Here is a 22,704-nt window from a genome sequence, read left to right as displayed (position 1 = left end):
GTTTGCTTTTTGATGCTACCATAACACTGACCAAAACAAACTTTGGAGAGAAAGGGATTTATCCATCTTACACTTCCACATCACAGTCCACCACTGAGAAAGGTCAGTTCAGGAACTGCAGGCAGGAACCTGGATGGCGAACTGAAGGACAGCCAATAGAGGAGGGCTGTTTACTGGCTTGCTTCTCTGGCTACCTCAGTTAACTTTCTCATACAGCCCAAGTCATCCTTCTCTGGAGCATGACACCAGCCACAGTGGGCTAGGCCTTCCTACAGTTATTAGTAATCACAAAAATTCCCTATAGGCTGATCTGATGGAGGCTAATCCTCAGGTGAGGTGGGTTTCCTCCTGCCGGGTGACTCTAGTTTGTTCAAGGTGACAAAGAATAACAGGCAAAGACAGAAGCCCTTAACCCTGACCTTGAAACCACATCAGGTTCTTTTCCCTGTAGTAAATTCCCTTTGACCAAACACAGACTCATTCAAATGACTTTCTTCTAATTCAAGTTAGAAAAAAACAAAAACAAAACAAACAAAACCTCCAAGAAGGGTGTGAGTTAGCCTTAAAAAGTAACCATGACAGTTGACTTCATTAGTTCATTTATATGCATCGGCATACATCTAGCCTGGACTTAATCTACACAAGAATCCACTGTCCCAATGCTCAATGCCAATATTTCATTGTCGATCACTATTTCTAAATGATGGGTTGGTCCCCTCTAGAGGTTAAGAAACTCAGGTTACCAGGTCAGAGCCAACATTTTTATGTAAAAAACAAAACAAACAAACAAAAAAACCACTACAACAGGATAGTAAACTTGGTTACCACTAGTAGACTAAGTATTCTTTTGCCAAAGTTTTATTGTGGTGTGTGTGTGCTTGTAAATGAACATGGAGGAAAATCATTTCCAACCACAGGTTATACTGCAGTGGAAAGACTACCGGCTGCCCCATGGTATTTGGAGATGAGCCGCTGTGGTCTGTGAACTATACTCAGAAAGCTTGGCCTCCAGTTGGTTGTATTGCATAAGAAAGTTACGGGAATTTAAGTGTTGGAGCCTCACTGGAGAGAACGGATCACTGGAGGTGGGCCTTGAGATGTTATAGACCAGCTGCCCCATCCCTCCTGCCTAGGCCACGTTACCCTCTACTTTATATTTTTCCTGTCACGCCTTCCCCAACACGACAAATAGTGTCACCTTGGATCTATAAGCCAGAGTAAACTTTCTGGCTTAAGTTTCTTTGGTCAGATATTTTTTTGCCCCTAGTGACAAGTAAAGTTTAATTAAAATATAGTCCCTTACTAAAAAGGAAAGGTTGGATATCGTAAGAAAGAGCCAGAAAATCAAGATGTTCTAGGGGTTGCCAACAGCAGAAGAGGAAGAACTCAAGTCTTCCTGTGAGCCAAGAGAAGAGGCTGGAGTGTCTGTCTACCCTTCCTCCTATAGCCTGGCCCTCAACCAGAAACCACAGTAAGGAAGCACAGCTGTTTTGTATTAGCATGCACATCTGCCTCAATAGAAATGCTAATCTGGCTACAAGGCCTCTGCTTAGCATCGAAAGAAATGCTTGAGCAATTTGTCAAACTTTTCCTTGACACTGTTTCCACTGAGATCCTAATTATCACAAAAAGTATTTTCCTCTCCTTCCTCCAACAATCACAGGCAGCAGGCTCCAGTCATGCGAGGCTGAAAAGGCAAAGAAAAGGTACAGGGTTTAAGCAGACATCCAAAAAACACCCTCGTCAAAACGAGCATATTCACACTGAGAAATTTCAGTGTAAACACCAAGGTTTCCAAAGGAACAGGTAAGGTGTCCTAAGAATTAACAGTTGAGGTTAAAGAGTAAACCAGCCTCCAGTGAAGCAGCTCCCACCACTGCCTGATAGATACCCAGACTTTTCTCAGACTCGGGATTTCTTAGTCATAACCTAAGAACAATAAGGATCCCCGCTTCAGAAGTGGCAGGAAAAATCAAATGAGGAAAGTAAATAAATCATTTAGCCAATGACAGGAACACAATGGTCAGTAGCTGCTATGATTATTAACACTGCCATAGATATTGGCATTTCAAAGCAAAGTTTAATTGCTCACCAGGCTAGTTTATTAATTATTTTTGCATGTTTTGCAATCAATATTACTGGTGTAGATTTAAAACCAGAAGACATTTAAAAAAAAAAAAAGAAAAGAAAAACTATTCTCTCTTCCAGATGTGTGTTGTGAATGACTTGCAAATTAACAGAGTCCCCAAAATAATTTTCCAAGGAACTCTCCATTTCCCTGGGAGAGTAAGGATTATAACTCATCTCCCTGTACATGGGCTGCCAAGAATCCAAATCAAAAATTAATAAAAATAATAACAAAGAATTTTTTAAAAACCCACGCATGTAAGAGTTTTCATCAGTGAAGACCCAGAAACTCAAAGACAGGAAGGAATCCAGCTGTTCTGCTGTGTGGAGCATGCGCCAGGGAGCAGGAGGCACCGGTGACAGTTGTGCTCACAGCTGTGCTGGGGAAGAAACCATAAGCCCACGCTTCCACTACAGGCACAGGTCAGTTGTGGAAGCCCAAGGCAAGGCAGCCGAGGTGCCTCTTGGCCTCTGTAGTAACTAAAATGAAGAGCAGTCCGGCCTCCAGAGAAACACTAGAAGTGCAGCCAGGCCTTCCTCACTGCTCCCTACTACAACCTTTTTCCAAAAATACATTTGCTCTGGAAATGACGTTTTGAATGTAAACCTTTTCCTTTATGTTTTAAATGACGTTTCCTTCCTGCTAATGGTTTAGAGGAGCTCCCTGAGGGCATGCATGTTTGGAAGAACAAAGGAAGATGAAGCCAGTCTACCAAATATCACCACATCATCCTCATTCACTCAGCCTCCTGCACTGGCACAAGCATCTGACTGTGAACTGGAGATGTAACCTTGTGAAAGATTGGGTCAAAAGTCAAAATGGCTTCCATTAACCCAAGTGCTATGATTTTCTTCTATGATGGTCCTCCTTTTTACTTTTTTAAAATTGATTTTATTGAGCCACACATTTTTCTCTGCTCCCCTCCCTTCTTCCCACCTTCTTCCCACCTCCCTTTGAACCCTTTCCCATGGGTCCAACTTATGCTGGAGAGATTGTGGGATAAAGGAAACACTCCTGCATTGCTGGTGGGAGTGCAAGCTTGCATAGCCCCTTTGGATATCAGTGTGGCAATTTCTCAGAAAATTAGGAAACAGCTTTCCTCAAGACCCAGCAATACCACTTTTGGGTATATATCCAAAGGATGCTCAATGTACTACAAGGACATGTGCTCAACTATGTTCATAGCAGCATTGTTTGTCATAGTCAGAACATAGAAACAACCTAAATGCCCCTTGACCAAAAAATGGATAAGGAAAGTGTGGTACATTTACACAATGGAGTACTACACAGCAGAAAAAAATGACATCTTGAAATTTGCAGGCAAATTGATGGAGCTAGAAAACATCATATTGAGTGAGGTAACCCAGACACAGAAAGACAAATATCACATGTACTCACTCATAAGTGGTTTTTAAACATAAAGCAAAGAAAACCAGCCTATAATTCACAATCCCAGAGAACCTAGACAACAATGAGGACTCTAAGAGAGACATACATGGATCTAATCTACAAGGGAAGTAGAAAAAGACAAGATCTCCTGGGTAAATTGGGAGCATGGGGACCATGGGAAAGGGTTCAAAGGGAGGCAGGAGGAAAGGAAGGGAGCAGAGAAAAATGTAAAGCTCAATAAAATCAATGAAAAAAAGAAAAGAAAAAAAACAGTTCAATGAACTTAAACAGTTTAATGAACTTAAAGAAGATAAAATAAATAAATGACTGCATGTTAAAAAACAAACATATGGCTAAAGGAAATTACAAATACAATTCAGAATTTGAAAACAACTCAGTAAAGATAGAGAAATAATGAAGACAACTCAAGCCAAAATGAAAACCTCAACAACACAATTAGGAAACTCAGCAGAAGCCTTGTAAGTTGAATGCATCAAGTTTAAGGAATTACCATTCCATATATCAAGATATATATTGCACAGCTATAGTAATAAAGATAACATAGTAATGGCATAAAAACAGACATGTACATGAATGGAACAAAATAAAACACCCAAACAGAAATATACCTAAGGATAATCATTTGATATTTGATAGTCACTGAAAAAGATATCATCTTCAACAAATGGTTCTGAGAAAACTGATGCCTACATGTAGAAGAATGAAATTGAACCTATATCTATCATTTTTCATAAAAGCTAACTTCAAATGGATCAAAGATTTATATGTAAAATACAAAACACTGGCAGAAAACACATGAAGTACCCTACATAATAGAGGACTCCACCTACTCAGGAGTCAATAATTAAGGTTCAAGGAACACCACAGAAGAGGAGGCAAACAGATTCTAAGAGTCAGAGGACCAAAATATCTACTGAGAGATAATGACTTCTACATAAGACAGGGAAGCTGTACTTGTGAAATCTCAATAATATAGTTGCCTAAATTAGACCTGCATAGGTACCATACCAATTGGCAACCTAACATGGATGGCAGAAATCTCATAAGGCTTCTCCACCAAGATGAAGACCTACAGGTAACTAATGACTACAGAGAGAGAGAGAGAGAGAGAGAGAGAGAGAGAGAGAGAGAGAGAGAGAGAGAGAGAGAGCAGTCTTCCTCAGGGACAAGCCCCCTAATTGGTTTCCAACACCAAGTGGTCAGACCTAAAAACATACATATGCACAGCACTAAATGGACTCAGCAGGTTTTATCTACACACACACACACACACACATTATTAATACTCATAATGTGTGAATTGTAGAGATCCATATTAGCATTTGGTACAAGGAAGATCCATTACAGTCTTCCCTGTGTGCCAGGTAGTCACCAAACACTATCTGCCTGCCAATTTCCCCAGAACCTTCCATCTACCTAGCAGTAACATATGCTCTGGGAGCCTTACCTTTATCCCAGTTCTCCAAAGATCTCTCCCCTAAATTAGTGATTGCTGTTTCTTAGAAGGTGAACACTATTCAATTAAATAAAATACTTGTAGTTTGAATGAAATGGCCCCATAGGTCCATAAGGAGTGAAGTGCCGCTATTCAGAGGCATGGCTTTGTTGTAGCAGGTGTGGCCTTGTCAGAAGATATATGTCACTGAGGGTGGGCTTTGGTGTTTCAGATGCTCAAGCCAGGCCCAGTGTCACTCTCTCTTCCTGTTGCCTGATGATCCATATGTAGAACTCTCAGTTACTTCTCTAGCATCACGTCTGTCTATATGCCACCATGCTTCCCACAATGATGATAATGGACTAAAGCTCTGAACTTTAAGCTAGTCCAAATTAAATGATTTCTTTTGTAAGAGTTGCCATAGTCACAGTGCCTCTTCACAGCATAGTAAGAAGGCCTAACTAAGACAATGTTTGGATGAAATTCTCAAAACATAAGATAAAACTTTTAAAAAATTAGTAAAGTACTGTATTAGCTTTATAATTCTATAAACCTTAAACTATTTGATGTGGGAGTCTTCTGTTTTGTGTTGATTTCATTGGTTAAATAAAGAAACTGCCTTGGCCCTTTAATAGGACAGAAAACTAGGTAGGCAGAGTAAACAGAACAGAATGCTGGGAGAAAGAAGCCGAGTCAGTCAGTCGCCATGATTCTTCCACTGGACACAGACACAGGTTAACATCTTTCCTGGTAAGTCACACCTCGTGATGCTACACAGATTATTAAATATGGGTTAAAGCAAGATGTGAGAATTAGCCAATAAGAGGCTAGAACTAATGGGCTAGGCAGTGTTTAAAAGAATACAGTTTCTGTGTAATTATTTCGGGTAAAGCTAACCGTGCAGGAGCAGGGCGGTGGGAAGCGGCCCGCCGCTCCCTACTACAACTATTTCAAAATAATAATTTCAAAAATATAATACTAAAAACTCAACTACTCATATTATTTTTTCTAAATAAAATTCTTTTACCACAGTTCCACATTTGGTTGATGTTCTTACATATAGTTATTTCCATATTTTAAATAACCTGTGTATGGGTATAGGTATATCTCTCTTCCTCCCTCTTCCTCCCTCTTTCTCCCTCTTTCTCTATCTTCCTCTCCCTCTATCTCCCTTTCTCTTCCTTCCTCTCTCTCTGCCTCCATTTCCCTCTTCCTCCTTCTCTCTCCCTCCATCCCTGTCTCTCTCCATCCCTCCACCCTCTCCCTCTCTCCCACCCTGTCCTTCCCTCTCCTTCTCTCTCTCATCCCTCCCACCCTCTCCCTCTTTATTTCCCCCTCTCCCCATCCTTCCTCTCACCCTCCATCTCTCCAACCTTTCTTCCTCCTCTATCTCCCTTTCTCCCACCCTATCCTTCTTCTCTCTCCCTCCTTCCCAACCTCTCCCTCTTTATCTCCCCCTTCCTCTCTCTCTCTCTTCCTCCCTCTCTCTCTCCCACCCTCTTCTTCCTTCTTTCTCTCCCTCTCCCCTTTCCCCCTTTGCTCCCAGAGGATAAGAAGTACTTTTTGCTCTTTGTGTGGTTGTTTGTTCAATATCTCTAGGTATGTGGCCATATAGGACTGCACTCAGCTCTATGTAAGTGAATTAAGAGTCTGGGAGTGGTGTCAGACAAGTCAAACTTTGCATCAATAAATAAAACATGCTGTATTGATATTCTTGGTAACACTCATTTTTAAAAATAAATATTACACTTTCAATTTTTTCTTCATCTAACTTTTCAGAAGTGCTATTAATGCGAAGCATGCTGACTGACTTTTATCCTATAGACCTTAAATCTCTTAGGTCACCCACAGACCCACACATCCCAACATTGTAAGAGGATGAATACAGGGACCAGAAGAGAGTCAAGGAAGAAATGTCAACTGGGATTTCCAACTCAAATGATCAAATTTGGACTCGCCTTTCTGAAGACATGTACTTTGCTTTCCAGTGCATGGGGGATTGGTGTGAAGCATGAAATAGGAGTTTTTCCCACTCTGAGATATAATTTTCTATCACTTTGTCAACGAATCCTGATGGATGAGAATCTGGGGGACTGCATAAGCCAAGGAAGTCCCAGAAGGGACCAAGTTTTGCAGAGAGTTTGCAAGATCTTGCTATGAATCATGATGGCGGATGATATCCTATGGCCATTAACTGTTATGGGGAGGCAGTACAGTGACTTAACAGCTGATGTTTATTAAACCCCTGCTATATGCCCGGAAGTGGCCACATACTGTGTGTGTGTGTGTGTGTGTGTGTGTGTATAATCTTGCTTATTTTATAGTCCATGCACTGAGTACTATGAGCAGTCACTATCCTGACATATTATGTACATGACTAGCCGAGGAACTCCAATGTTAAAGAAAAAAGGACATTGGATTTAAGCTTAGATGTCAGACTTCCAAATCCATGTTCTAAATGCCACTGGGCACCGCCCTGCTTCTGGACTCCTCGTATAATTACGCTGCTCCAGTGCTGCACACAAGCCAGCGACACAAGCAAGTCATTGGTGCCAAGGTTGGGAACTCCATCTAGCACCACAAGTATCCCTTAAACAGGATTCAGTCTTCACACAAGAGACTAATTTGAGGAAAGTTTCTTTTTATTCAAAATAATGATGCTTAATGGGGAGCAATTCAAGCTTCACAATCGCTTCATCAGACCTCATCTTGCAGTCCCGAAACTGCACACAAATTCAAGAGCACAGTTCTTGATGTGGTGAAACCAGCAGGGGAGGCCGATGCAAAGCAAACAGGTGAAAGCATGGAGTTAGCACTCCCTGCTGGACACAGGCCAGTTTTAAGGGAGAGCTGTGCTCACAGCCGCCATAGCGCCATCCTGCTGCCAATAGCACAGTAGTTTATCATTGTCAGGATCTTTATTTCCAGAGAGGAGCAGCTGTCCCCTGAAGGGATGAATCTTCTGTTTACCCATCAGTTGGAGTCTGTTGACTTTACCAAAAGGGTTAATTCCACCTCCCACCCCCTGTTTTCTTAATAAAGGACCATGAGTGAGCATCACTAACTATTGAAGAAGGCACTATTACTAACAACACGGCACACTGGTAGTTAATAGTGTCCTTGTGGACTACTATGGATCTAGCCTAAGAGCAAGAAGAGAGGATCTCACAGCAGTCATCATTGTCATCCGGGTCTCATACGCTCTTCAGTTGCTATGTGAATCCTACAGAGCCCTTGACAACGATCTGATGATAGACATGTCCTGCGGCATAGCCGCGTAAGGGGATGACTACAGAAGTCAATTCACAAGACTATTTGCACTTAGGCAAAAAGACAGCCAGCAGTAGGGGCTCCAGTCCCCTAGTGGCAGAGGATGGTAATTGTGGATCTCAAAGTCAAGAGCAACTTGCAGGATTCCCTTTTCAGCTCTGTTTTCCAGGGACCCATCTTGCTATTGGCTAATAATTCTGTAGCCTGGGTATACTAAGAAGAAATTGACTTTTTTTTTTGTTTGTTTGTTTGTTTTGGCTTGCTTTGCAGCACTAATTTTTGCTGAAAGTATTCTGATAATTTCTTTTCGGAACCCCACATGTATAGGATACTTTGTTTTATTGCCTTCTTGGTGAATATGCAATAACACCAACTGTTTCTATTAAGATCTGTAATTTTATGCTTTGGGGGAACAAGCAGACTAGCATATGGAACTCAGGATTTCTGAGTTTTTTCAGAACAAAGTATGCTAAATGTACATAAACCAAACAACATATCCCTTCAAATTACTTGAAAATCCCCTTTTGTGCATTATAAAAAAAAAGCATTTAAAATGTTTTTCCTTGTGAAATTTAAGTGCACTTACCACACATATAAAATCTTGCATTCAGCTACATAAGCTATGGAATATAATCTATCAATGTGATACATTGAACAAATTAAAAGCTAAAATGGAACAATTAATAACAGCTAAAACACTGTGCATGTATTGAGTCCTGAAAGCACACACAGCTTTCACCTTTATCCATTAAAACTCACCACAGTTGCATAAGGTAATGCCTCTCTCTCTCTCTCTCTCTCTCTCTCTCTCTCTCTCTCTCTCTCTCTCCCTGCCTTCTGCCTTCTGCCTGCCTTCTGGCCTTCCTCCCATCCTGTTTCTCTTTCCAATGTTGTGGTTCTTGCTGTTTCGAGACAAGGTCTACCTTATTTCCCAGACTACCCTCAGTTCCCAGACTCAAACAATCCTCCTACCTCTGCCTCCCAAGGAAGTGGGCAACAGACATGTACCACCATGTCCAATGATTGCTCAGTTGTCAAATTATTAAAAAGTGAGGTTTCATTTTTGCATATGTGTGTATGCTCTCGCGTGTGTGCAGGTATGCATACAGTGTGTGCCTATCTGTGTGGAAGGCGGAGGGTGCCCTCTTCAATTGTTCTCCACCCAGCATAGTGAGATAGGGTCTACCACTTGAACCTAGGGCTCCATGACCCAGCTGGTCTAGCCAGCCAGTTTGCTCTGGGGATCCTTTGTATCCACCTCCAGGGTTAGTGGGGTTATTGGTGATCCACCAAGCTATTGTTGATGTAGATGCTGGGAATCTGGATACTGCTCTTCCATGTTTGCTTGATAGATGCTTTACCCATTGAGCCATCTCCCCAGTCCTAGGGAGAAGCTTTAATCAAGGTTTCCAACATCAGTACTACTAATATTTTGGATAATTCCTTATTATTTTATCAGCCAGAGTATCAATTCACTAGAAGCCAGTAGTAAGCCTCAGAACCAACAGCTGGACTGCCCAGTTGTTCTCTGACCTCCATGCGTGCGCCATGATGCAGGTAACCACATATACACAATAACAAGTGGGGTTTTAAAGGCAAGTGACTAGAAATGCCTTTCCACACTGACAAATGTCCTTTGAAATGACTTTCTCCACTCAGTCGAGAATTACTAACTTTGAGAAACAAGTAATTTATAAAGGCCATGTACTTTAAGAAACACAGGTCCAGTGCTGTTTACACCATGAGTGCTTAAAGGAAGGAAGTTTTAATTACAAAATACAAATGTGTCCAAGAATATGGAAGGTAAGTGCCTATCCACATGGAGCAATCCCGTAGCCACACCATCCAGGGCCCTGGAAAACTTCCTTTCCTATTTTAGACCCCATGTAACTTTCTCTACTTCCCCCTCCTTAGCCATTTTTCAGTCCTATTCCGTGTACCCTGAGCACGGAATTTGTTGATTTTTCAGTTTTGTAACTAAGACTATGCCCCTGCTCTCACAGAACCACTAAAGCTCAAGGCCCTATTCGTCTCACCAGCTCTCTTAGATGACCTGAGACAAAACACAGCATTGCCTGCACCCTGATGGCCTCTCTGAGGGGTGGCCCAAGCAGTCAGTGTCTGTCTATATACCAACAACTCCTGTGTGATTTACACATGCTATTTCTATTTTGTTTTGGGCTCCATAAGAACCCTAGAAAGCACCAACCTATAAGTTCCAGGACAGCCAGGGCTACACAGAGAGATCCTGTCATGAAATAACAAGAAAAAAGAAGGAGGAGGAGGCAGAGGAGGAGGTAGAGCATTCGAGAAACAAATCCATTTGCAGATGAGAGAGAAGAAAGAGATTCTAGTAGTGAAAGGGAACCACACACACACCCATCATTACACACACCCATCATTACACACACCCATCATTACACAGGGTTGGTGCCCGGACGTGAGTTTCAGCCCAAGTACCAAAACTCCAGCACCCTGATGTTTACCCCAAGCTTTCACCTTAATAACTCTTTAGCTGAGCAACACCGCAGATGTGCTTTTTCCAAAGTCCATCCTCCACTTACTCAGTTCTATCCAGCTTGTTTGGAATTCCTCATTCTGATTCCCTTTCCCTGGCATCCAAAAATGAAGAAATGGTCCAGATTCTGCTCATGCCAAGGGAGCGGGAAAAATTCAGGGAATGAGCACATGAATGCTGAAAGACAGCAAGACAGCAAACAAGGATAGAAAAGGCAGCATGAATTTCTCTCAGTTTCTATTTTTATGAACAAAGAGTTATGGATTTATGGATGACTGATCACGTGGCTTCAAAATACTTGAGGATGTTAAGCACAAAATGGATGATTTGTAAAAATGAAGAAGCAGCAGGTGGTGGGGGAGGATTTCCTTCGCTTGAATCACGCTGCATAAATATAGCTCTTTAAAAACACGCCATCATTAAACTCTCCTGGGGCTGCACCTTTTAGGTTAAGAACAGATGCAAAAACATTTCAAGTGGAAAATGTCCTTTTACAGAAAGAACAGAAGAGACCAGTGGCATGCAAGAGGCCCTGGGTTCAACCCCAGGAGCGGTGCATGTTTGTAATCCCAGCACCCCAGAGGCTGGTACAAGAGGAACAGAAATCGTTACAGAACAGAAATCCTTACCTACGTAAAAGATTTGAGGTCAGCCTTGGCTACTTGAGACCCCGCCTTTTAAAAATGAACAACAGACAGAGGAGGGAAACAATGTCTCAAAGGTGCATCCTTCTGACCTTTTAACTTCTGTAGACTTACCTGCCTCATTTGAGGAAGGAAACAAATAGTATCCTGTTTAGGATTACCACTGCTGTGCTGAAACTCCATGACTAAAACACTTGGAAAGGAAAGGTGGGTGTCATTTAGCTTAAGCGTCCACATCACAGTTCATCACTGATGGAATTCAGGGCAGGAACCTGGAGGCAGGTGCTGATGCAGAGACCATGGAGCTGTGCTGCTTGCCCTTCACGAATTGCTCAGTTTGCTTTCTTATAGAACCCAGGACCACTAGCCCAGGGATAGTGCCATCCACAAGGGCCTTGGACCCACCAGATGAATCCCTAATTTTAAAAATGCCCTACAGCAGAGAAACCTTGTTTTTTTGTTTGTTTGTTTGTTTTTAAATGCCCTTCAGGCCTGCCCACAGTTCATTCATAAGGAGGCATTTTCTCAACTGAGGCTCGCTCCCTTCCTCCCTTCTCTCTGATGACCCTAGTTTGTGTCAAGTTGACATAAAACTATTCTGTATAAATAGTGTCTCCACATCTGCAATGAGTTACAAAACCACAGAGACAGGAGACTCGAGGAAGTGTCTGTACCTAAAAGCTGTGCCTTTAGAGTCTGGTTGGAGCACATTCTCTGTGCTGAAACCTCCAGTTAGTGTCTCATTTCTCCTAAGTCCTCTGTGCAGAGGATGCCCATTGTAGCGCTGCGATGAGATGATGGTGGTGTGTATGGAGTGATTACCTTGCACCGGATAAACTCACCCGGTACAGGATCTTAGTGCCAAAGATTGCAGTTCAGCAACTATTCTTTAACATTCTTCCCGTGGCTAGGTCTTCCTACCTATGCAAAATTACAAGCCTCTAAACCAGAGGTAGCCTGGTTGATGGCCAAAAGACCATCATTCTGGGCACAGATCCTGTTACCTATCCAGTGTGACCTTCATGGTAGGTGAAAATTATGTTACTTCTGGTAATTTGGTTGCATAGCACAGAGTACCCAACACCCTGCAAGACCCCAAAAATTAGAGCCAGAAAATCCTGCTTTTTAGCCAAATGTCATCTCAATGTCAACTCTATAGATGAAGACACTGTGGCAGGAAATGGGCAACTGGCACAGCCAACGACACTAGCGACAAAGACAAAACCTTGATATTAATCTTGACACTAGTCATCTACTTCTCCACTACAGGTGAATTTGATTCCTAGAGGACATTTTTGGCTACCACAACTAAGAGATAGCAAGGAATAACAAGTGATATCTGGTGGATAGGCAGAGATCTATCAAAGTGCCTGAGATACATACACAGGTCAGTTGCCACATCAACAGTATCAGAATCAGGAACACTGATCTACACTGATCAACTCAGTGTCTCCAGAGGCCCTGAAAGCCACTTGTCATGCAGCTGCTGGTGGAGGTTGAGTTTGGACCCAGCTTTGGCAATTACTGTATTGAACCAGTTGATTGCACCCTTTCGTATCTCAGGCACTGACATTAGGTTGGGTCTAGAGACATTGCTTCCTTTGGTAACTTAAACTCTGAGCATAACTTGTAAAGCACAATGACCTCCCATCGTCAGGGCTCCTGGCACTCTTAGAGAGGCATTTGGGCCTCATTATGCAACCTAAGAAAATGATTCTGAAACTCACTCTGCAAAACATCACAGAAAAGCCCAGCAATAGTCACATTTTCCAACATTCAAAAGAATTCTTCTCAAATACGGGAGACACTGCTCTGAACATGCCCCAGCTTGGTGGTCAGAATGAAAGAAAATAAATCTTGAAGCATTGAGGCAGAGCAAATGTCCTGTGAGATTTCACCCAAAGCCACAGCACCTCAGTGGAGAAAATGAACGAGAAAAGCAAAGGCAGTGATCCCAGCAAGGATCCACTTGCACATTCTTGCCATGCACGCCATCTGTCTTGCTGATCTCACAGGCCACCATGCTGGCCAGTGTGAGAGCCAAATGGGAATCTGGATGCAGGACTCTGCAGTGAATGCAGAACCATTTGCAAGCATGCGTCATCTGTCAACCTGAGCTTGTTTATACACAGAATCACCGACTTTAGTTCTCACCCACAATAAAAAACATATGGAGGGCCACAACCTCACCCATCGTACATTCAAACAACCTTTAAGGAATAAGCCCAGGGCCAGTGAGGTGGCTCAGTCGGAACTGTTGCCGAGCCTGACGACCTGGCTCAACCTCCAGGATCAGCATGGCGAAAGGAGAGAACCAGTTGTAGCAAGCTGTCCTTTGGCTTGCCCATGTAAACTTGACATATATATGTGTATGCGCGTGTGTTCGTTTTTGTTCTCTCTCTCTCTGTGTCTCTCTCTCCCATACAGAGAGAGAGAGAGAGAAAGAGAGAGAGAGAGACCACCACCACTCAAAACAGCAACAAATAAAATACTGCATTTTAAAAAATAAATACCTGCACTGTCCACCATTCTTCACTCAAAAAAAATTTAAATTATCACGACTGTCCCAAGAACAACAAACATCTAACTCTTGTACACAGAATTCAATGAGAAATAATTGGAAGTGCAGGGTACATTTTAGGTGGAAATATCTAAGAAGACTAATTGAAAGATAGTGCTTCTAAACTGAGTCTTGGAGGAAAATATGATGTAAGCAATTAAAATTTTTAAATGTTTAATTTTAAAAATCAAAACTCTATAAGGAAGGAAGACAATGACACATTGATCCAGAAACTCAACACTTACTCCTATCATGAAAATGATTCGTGATGACCTTAGAATAGGTCCAAAAAGACCTTCACACAACTTCTAGAGGGCTGGGTAACTGACTGATAGTTTCCCTCTCTCATTCCACTTCCTGTTGCCTTCTAGCCAAGATGTAGCCAGCACCATGTCTGCCTGCACACCACTATGCTCCCTGACATGATGATAATGGACTGAACTTCTAAATCATAAGCCTCAACCTCAATTAAATGTTTTCTTTTATCAGAGTTGTGTGTTCATGGTGTTTTTTTCACAGAAACAGAAATCCTAAGTAAGACTTTGCTCTTCTTCAACTTCATGGCCTGTTTTTCTTACTAATTGTTACTCTGTGCATGCTTAAATATGTTTGTTGTTTTTAAACACAATCAGAGAGACTGTAGAGAAACAGTTAGATGCAGATATGCAGAACTGAGACAATGAAGACCACTAAAGAAAGGAATGATTAGGGAGACTTCCAATACACTAAGCAAAAAATAATATGCTTGAATTATCAAAATAAAAACCAGACCATAGGAAGCAAAGGTGCACAGTCTGCTACAAAACCAGGTAAGAAGGAAGAACATCAGAGTGATGCTGAAGAAACATACAAGAACATATCCAAGATTTGATCATAGATGGGTAGCGATGACCACTCATAAGGACACTGCAGTCACTTGTTCCTCTTAGCTAAGAAAATGACAGCTCAGTGCTGGGGTCCTTCCTGTTAGCAGCAGCATCACCAACACTTGACCTCCTACAGCCCAGGATCCTATCTCCCTCCCTGCCTAGTTCTCATCTCCCGCTAATCAGCTTCTCTGGGTCCACACCATAAGACTTTTACTGATGCTTTAGCAGAACCTCTGAGTGAGGGATTGTTGTCCACTATTCAGAACTGTAACCAAAGCTGTCTCTGCAGACCCTCCATCCTCCTCCTCTCTCCCACATTCTGCTCCATCCAAAATGACAAACCCTGAAGGTATTTTTCCTATACTAAGTATCATGTGTATCCCTGATCTGCATTCTAACTGCCCCCTCCCCGCTCTCTCTCATCTGCCTTGACCTATCTACAGTTGCTGTAAAATCACCCTAATTCTGCTGGCAACTGGGAATATAGGAAAATATTTGAAAGGTTTTTACCTCTCAGAAGATCTTTTCACACCCTAGTGTCTTCATTAATTCGTAGGTTCTGAAAAGCAGTTCTACTAAATAGACCACAGAATGCATGGTTAACTATGCATTTATGTAGAAACGCATGTCTTAATAAATCCTATGTGACTTCTGTTAACTTCTCGAACATCTCGTTTCACTGACAATTTTAACTGCAAAAACAGAGTACAGAAGTCCACCAATCGTTTTTTAAGATATCAAGAGAACTTCAGTATTCCCCGAAGGATCATATTATACCTGGGGAAGGATGTGAGAGGTAGAGATGCACCTGTTCACACTAGGATACAAGTGCTTAGCAGGCAGCCTTCCCAAAGACTGCAAGACACTCACCTCCTTAGCCCTCAAACCTGACACTCTATTATTAACAGCAAAGGCGTCAGATGAGCAAAGGACTCATGGAAGAAGTGGATCCATGAAGGCAGACAGAGATGGGTAGATGTGACAAAGGGTATTACTTGTGGATGTCATCATTTACTGAACTCGTCAAATTTGATGCCAGAGCTCCATTAGGGCCCAAGAAGAAAAGAACAAAATGGTTGGAGGGGGTGACTCCTCCATTACTCTTGCAGCAGACAGAGGCCCCTCTTCAGGAAGAGGCCTCCCTACTCACTACAATATTCACTTCAAATATATTTATATAGATGTCAATATCCAGATTATTCTTGTGTCCAGACTGCTTTTGAGCCATTTGTTTCTTTGAGAAAAGACCCAAAGAATCAGGGAAACATACATTTTAAGTGGAATCAAAAACAGGAAGAGCAGGAAGAGATTCTGAACTATACTGCTGGACTTCACCGTGCCTACACTTTGAAGAAGAGATTCTGAACTATCCTGCTGGACTTCACCGTGCCTACACTTTGAAGAAGAGATTCTGAACTATCCTGTTGGACTTCACCATGCACACTTTGAAGAAAAGATTCTGAACTACTCTGCTGGACTTCACCGTGCAGAGTAAGCAGCAATGTGTCTCGTTTGTGATCTAGTGAGAGAAGTGTATGACATCACAAGCCCCGCCCCCAGACCCAGGCAAGTGTCCAGTAGCCTTCATTCCTTAGGCCCACCATATTCTATTGCAATTATTTTGTTTACATGAGTCTCACCTACAAGCACACAGACCTGTCCACAATGGCATTTTTACCTCTCATTTTATTTCCAGTTTTTAGTAAGTTAGCAGAGATAGGATTTTTAAAGAGGAAGGTTTTTATAATTAACTATATATGTGACTCAAAGTAATGTGATTGTCAAAAGCATAAACTTAGTAGCTCATTAATTGTTCCAATTTATAACTCAATTATAGTAAGAAGCAGAACTTATATCTAAACTAAATAGAAATACAATTAATAACAAACAATCTAACTATCATGCTAAATATTACAGGCTTTCATTATCTAGAAAGGCTTAACTCCAAATCTAATACATTTTGATCAATATCTGAACTGTCACCGGGTGGACATGAAGGTTGGGCATGTAGCTGCTGAGGCCTCTCCACATGCTGACCAATCACAGATACGATAGTAGCAGACATACAAATCTTTACCAGGAGATGGTACTCATCAGAGAAGTTGAAATTAAAATAACTATCTAAAAATGTTCTCATTGAAAACTTCTGGAAAATCGTAATTTCATTAATAATTTTTATTTGGGGGACTGGTTAAGAACACTGGCTGCTCTTCCAGAGAACCCAGGTTCAATTTTCGGGACCCACATGGCAACTTACAGCTGTCTGTAACTCCAGTTCCAGGGGATCTGACACTTTCATACAGATATACATTCAGGCAAAACATCAATGTATATAAAATAAAAATAAGTTCTTTAAAAATTAATAATTTTATATAAATGTAACTCTTTAAATATATATCAGTAAAATCAAATACCATGAAAAGCAAACATTGATCCAGCTTGTTACACCATCTTGAATAGAAATCCCATTCTTGAAGAGCAGGCTAGGAGTACCAGATGAATTCTAGATCTCTGGAATTATCCTCTCTATGATCTGGCAAGCTTCCTCAAAGAGTTAAACTTCTCCAAGCCTGATGACTTAACGCTGATTTTGTATCGAGAACAACCTGATGAGAAGTTTTCTGAGAAGCAGGTGTACTCTATAGTCCTCTCCAGCTGTCAAATTACCATTTCACCATCCTTGAAATTACAGGGCCTCCTGGACAAACCTCATCCCAACAGCAAAATGGGGAGGGTCCCCTTACTGCTGTTTGGTTAAAATCCAGTCTAGTGAGGTTTTCTGTAGAGCAAGCTGCTTGCCTCCCACCTATTGTGCCTTTGCTAACCCAGAAGGAACACATCAAATGTCACCACCCCTTCTATTCTGGTGTTGGAAGAAACAAGTATCTTTCCATTAATGCCAAAAATGGACTCAGAACATTCCCTTGAACTAAGATCTGCCTTATACTTTATGAATTACTTCAAGAAAAATAACTCCCTCTGGGGAGCTTGAGTAGTGTGATAATTCTTTGAAAACAGGTGTATTTTTCTTTAATATAGTTTTGAACAATAAATAAATGTGTAAACAGCAAGAAAAGTCTAAACAAAAAAAGATTATTTATAGATGCTTGGCTATCTTTTCTTCAATGTCCAAATCAAAACTACACAATAAAACTTGTAAGTCATGAGTACTATTCAGTTTTCTTACAGCAAACCACCAGTTGTATTTGACTAAATAATGCAGAGATGGTGAGGAGCCTGAGCTTCACAGACAGCTCCCTGAGTGAAGGCAGACCTGACAGCCTGAGATTGACTCCGTAACGGAGGAGAAAACAGACTCTCATTCCTCTGGCCTCCACGTGAGCACCATGCCACATATATGCACACAAATAAATAAATAATAAACTAGCTACATTAAGAATTCACTGCCAGTCACAACAATACACTTGTCCCTAACATGAAAAACATTCACAGCTACTTCCTCCCCTAAGGTATCTTGTTGGCAAACACACAAGCCAGGCACAGTAGTGTCTAACTAGTGGGACAGTCCTCTTAAATTACCTACACCATTTGTCTAATGGTATACCTAGAGCTTCTAGAAGAGTCTCAGACGAAGTCATTCTGGAAAAGGCTGAAGGTCAGCTACATGGATTGAAGAAGGCAGCAGACTACTGAACATCCAGGTGTGCTGGTAGACTGAGCAGTGACACAGCAGAAGTGACTTTGGGCCAGTGTGTCAACCCCGAACTCAAGTGAGAGACAAGCAGGTTCTAATGCTGCCACTTGGACCACTCAGCTCCAGAAGCCACAAAAGAAGCATAGCCACCTTGATTGAGACTGTCATACAGAAGGGAGCTACAAAAAAGTATGTGGGGAGTGAAAGCTTTGTGGGGAGATGGGAGGGATGCTGGAGGCAGACACAGAGACATGGAGCACCATAGCTCCTGCATGCAGCATGTCCACTCAGAGCAACCCCAGCTGACACCAGTTCAATCCCAGCCAAACCATGAGCCCAAGTCCCACCTGGATCTCCTAGGCCATGACTCATGAGCAAAATAAAATGATTGAGCCACAGTGCTGAGAACAGTCTGTTGTTTATAAGATATCAGTAGGACATAGATCTATTTAATATGAAAATTATTAAAAGTAGAAGAGTTCAAAACTGATTTTTTTTTTTTTAAATTTGTACTTCAGCATCAATAAAGGTGGCACAAAGCAATCTTTATTTCTGGCACAAAATAAAAAATAAAATTGCATTCACATCAGTTACATGAAAACACACTTTCATAAATAGCCACTATAGTAATTTGAACAGTGACAGGTTTGAGCAGCTCTTTAATAAGACGCCCACCCACCGGTCTGTCTGCCTTTAGTATAAAATTGAGGTGGTGCTGAAATGTCTCATATCCATGGCTAGCCCATGTAAAAAATGATAATTACATTTTACTACTGAAGACTATAGTACCCTCCAATCTGAGTGATTAACTTATATCCTGCTCAGTGGTTTTTATGCTATTACTACCATGAACCCACCATCCTAAACAAGACAGAAGTATGTAGTTGGCTGTGTAAGCCATCAGCATTTGTAATAGGATAGCAACCTCCAGGAAGCCTTCAAATTGTAACCAGTTTTCATCTCAGTAACTCACATAGCCCAGCTATATATGTGTGTGTCTTTGGACTGCACACTAGAAAACACAGAACACAGCAATCTCTACTAGATGATACTGACTAGAAAAGTTGATAAATGGCTATTTAAATATGTTTTTATTGAAAACTATTGGCAAATTTTACTTGGATAGTGGTTTTTATCTTGCTGCAATCTACTGAAATCTGTACTACTGAACTCAAAGACCATGAAAAGCCAACCCTAGGCTTCTAGGCTGAAATGTAGACCACAAAAGCTTGGCCAACAGAAAGTCTGCACATGCCTGTTTGTTTGGAATGGACTTCCCAAACCCGGTAGCCTAGGATATTTTGGTACTTATGTTGATTATATACCTAATGGTTCTCCGTAATGAAGGCCACTAAGACGGGAATAGTTGACGATGCTATTTGCACAAAATGTACTTGTTATAAATGATGGCACTTTTGTTCTGACTTGCATTCCACCATGACATCTCAAGTCTGGCTCTTCCAGAATTAATTCACCTTTTCTAGAAAACGTCTGGGGAGATCTCATGATATTATTTAACCTGTATGCTATGAGAAAATAATTTCTGTTTCTCTTTTAATCAACTCAAGGTTAAAGTGCATAGGATAGTGTAGGATCCTTCTCTCTGGTGCTATCACCAATAGTGTGGGGTGGGAGAAAATCAACTTAAAGGTTCAGTCTGTAGGAACAGTTAGCAATACTTCATTTAACAACATTTGCTCAGAGGCAGCAATATTTCAGGCCTGTGGCGGAATGAAAACAAACTACCAGAAAGTGTAATACACTAGAGAGAAAGAACAAAAGATGAAGCAGCTTTGTAACACACAGAAAGCAGAAATCTCAGAGCACTAACTAACAGTTTTAGTCAGGAGTAACGTAAGCAAGAAACAGGAAAGTGTCACCACAGCGCGTGCAGTACAAGGACTGTCACCACAGGCAACATCCATCCACTCTCTCCATGGGTTTCCTGGGTAACTTCAAAGTTAATCAATTATGTTCTGAATCACTCCAGAGAAGCTCCCTGACGCACATGTGGTCTGTGCTCTTAAATAAGCCTCAGATAAATACACAAATGAAAAGACAATCAGAGCTCTTCTTAAGAAATCACCTACCCACCCCAAGCAGTATCAGTCACTTTTAGAATTACACCATATGAAAGTTTAGAGAGGAAGGAAAAACATTGGAAGAGGCAAGAGATGTTGCTGGACCAGAAGCTAAGGAGGCCATAGAAGGTTGTGTGTACCATCATTATCAAATAAGCTTATGAAAATAAAACACTAGAAAATATGTTAGATGAACCAGTCTGGCATGGTGGCTCAATCTGTAATCCCAACACTCAGAAAGCTGAAGCAGGAGGATTGCCATTAGTTTAGGGCAACCTCCACTGCAGAGTGAATTCCGGGTCAGCTTATGGTACAAAGTAAGACCTTGCTTCAAATAAAACCTAATAAATCGACGAATTATATATGTGAAGGAAAGGGTATGCTAATTTTTTCACTATAGTAATAATTTTACCATACATTCTTAAATCAAATCATCTTATTGTGCACTTTAAATATACATCACAGAAAATCATTGAAAAATTAGATCAGTGAATCAATTCAGCCACGGCGCTCATGATATTTCCTAGGTTCACTTTATTATTCCATTATTTAGAGGTTACACTCACTTTCCCTGTGTTTATCACTTTTATACATGCATAAAAAAACTTATGTCCTCCTGAACCAGCAACCACCATCTACTGAAGGACACTTCAATGGGAGAAATGTCACCCTCAAAGACTGGAATGACAAATGCAAAGTATGCAGGTTGGAGTTGTTGTATCCTTAAGGGGTGGGGACAGTGTGTACCAAATAGCTTCAAGGTTCTTCTTCCGAGTGGCTGCAAAACACAGCCCAGAGAGAGCCAGGCCAGGCCCTTGGGCATGCAGTAGGTACTTAGAGAATATGACAGATTGTTTTTCAAATTACCCTTTCTACAATCAAATCAAAAGGTTACCATTGCTCTAAGGTGCTTTGTGCAAGTGGCTAAGCAGTATCTCCTCAGTCACTCTGGTGAACGAGAATCCAAAGCCTCTGCACTCATCCCCACGAAGCATCACCTCTCACCTGCCCACGCAGTCCCATCCCTTATTGGTCAAGGATCTGGCAAAAATCACAGCACAGCAGTAACAAGCTTCCAAATCCATAGGATCTGCTCACATGAGCTGTCTACCCACTGATATACACTACACCTTACAATCAATTTTAATTTAGAGCAGCAGCCACGACGGGGGATGAGGTGCAGGAGATAAAGCAGGCTACTCACAAAGGAGGACTCAGGGACTCTTTATTCCAATTTCAGTGCACCACAAGCCGAACTTGGGAAGAGCTGCATCACAGCTCATCAACCACAGCCCAGAAGGTTCCACTTCCCAGAAGGATGCACTTACCTCTGCGACGTTTTCTTATATTTCCTCCTGTAGAAAGAAGAAGCATAAACTCATGTCAGAAAGATCCTTTGGCAGGCAATGGCAGAAGGGATTACTTTAGCAGGGATCGGGCATATGTATCGACAGTTCTGGGATTTCCTTCTGCACTGTCATTTCCGAGTCCAGCTGCTAATCTGTGATTGTTATGTCATTGTTTGGACAGCCAGAAACACATGTAAACGTCACCATGAAAGGCAGCATTCCAGGAGCTCAGGGGCTCTGCTCCCATGTGTTTCCCTTCCTCCCTTAGAAGGCAGTGTGAGATCCCAATTGAGGCCGGGTTTAAAGACAGCAAGATCCAGGTTCAAGCCTCAGCCTTTCCAAGATCCATTGGATTAGAGCACAGTGAGCAGAGGCTTATAAAAAGTCTTTGGTACCATTAATGGCCAATAATTATTAGTTATTTGTACTTTTACAATTGTTATTATCATCTTCATCATCAGGCTGTGTGTGTGTGTGTGTGTGTGTGTGTGTGTGTGTGTGTGTGTGCTGGAAATCACACATAGGACCTCAAGCATATTAAGCATATGTCTGTTACTAAACTGCATCCCAAAGCTAAAAAGTCCTATATAATCCTTTTAAAAATATAGTTGTTTTACAGAACTAAACCATGAAATCAGAAATAGATTTCCAAAGAAGGATGAAATGGGAAATGAGGCTCTAAGAAAGTCTAGAAGCACACAATAGAAGCAGCATCTACACTTGCTAATGGTGTGGTTGAGACTTTCCTGGGAAGCAGGAGAGGCCCAGGTACAGTGTATCTCTGT

At 41.5% G+C, this 22,704-nt stretch overlaps 1 protein-coding gene across 6 annotated transcripts in view; it reads right to left on the bottom strand.

Moving 5' to 3' along the window:
* Pde1c (phosphodiesterase 1C) overlaps positions 1-22,704 on the bottom strand; it is a 528,369-nt gene that overhangs the window by 233,299 nt on the left and 272,366 nt on the right. The window contains exon 3 of one of the 6 annotated variants that reach the window (XM_057762584.1): positions 21,899-21,925. The exons of the other annotated variants lie outside the window; for them this stretch is intronic. Within the exon in view, the coding sequence (XP_057618567.1) occupies positions 21,899-21,925 (27 nt within the window). The remainder of the gene's footprint in view (positions 1-21,898; positions 21,926-22,704) is intronic. 6 annotated transcript variants of the gene reach the window in all.

This window comes from Chionomys nivalis, chromosome 1, assembly GCF_950005125.1.
Source record: "Chionomys nivalis chromosome 1, mChiNiv1.1, whole genome shotgun sequence".
NCBI lineage: Eukaryota > Metazoa > Chordata > Mammalia > Rodentia > Cricetidae > Chionomys > Chionomys nivalis.
The sequence above is the reverse complement of the archived record's forward strand: the minus strand, read 5'-3'. Positions and strand labels throughout refer to the sequence as shown.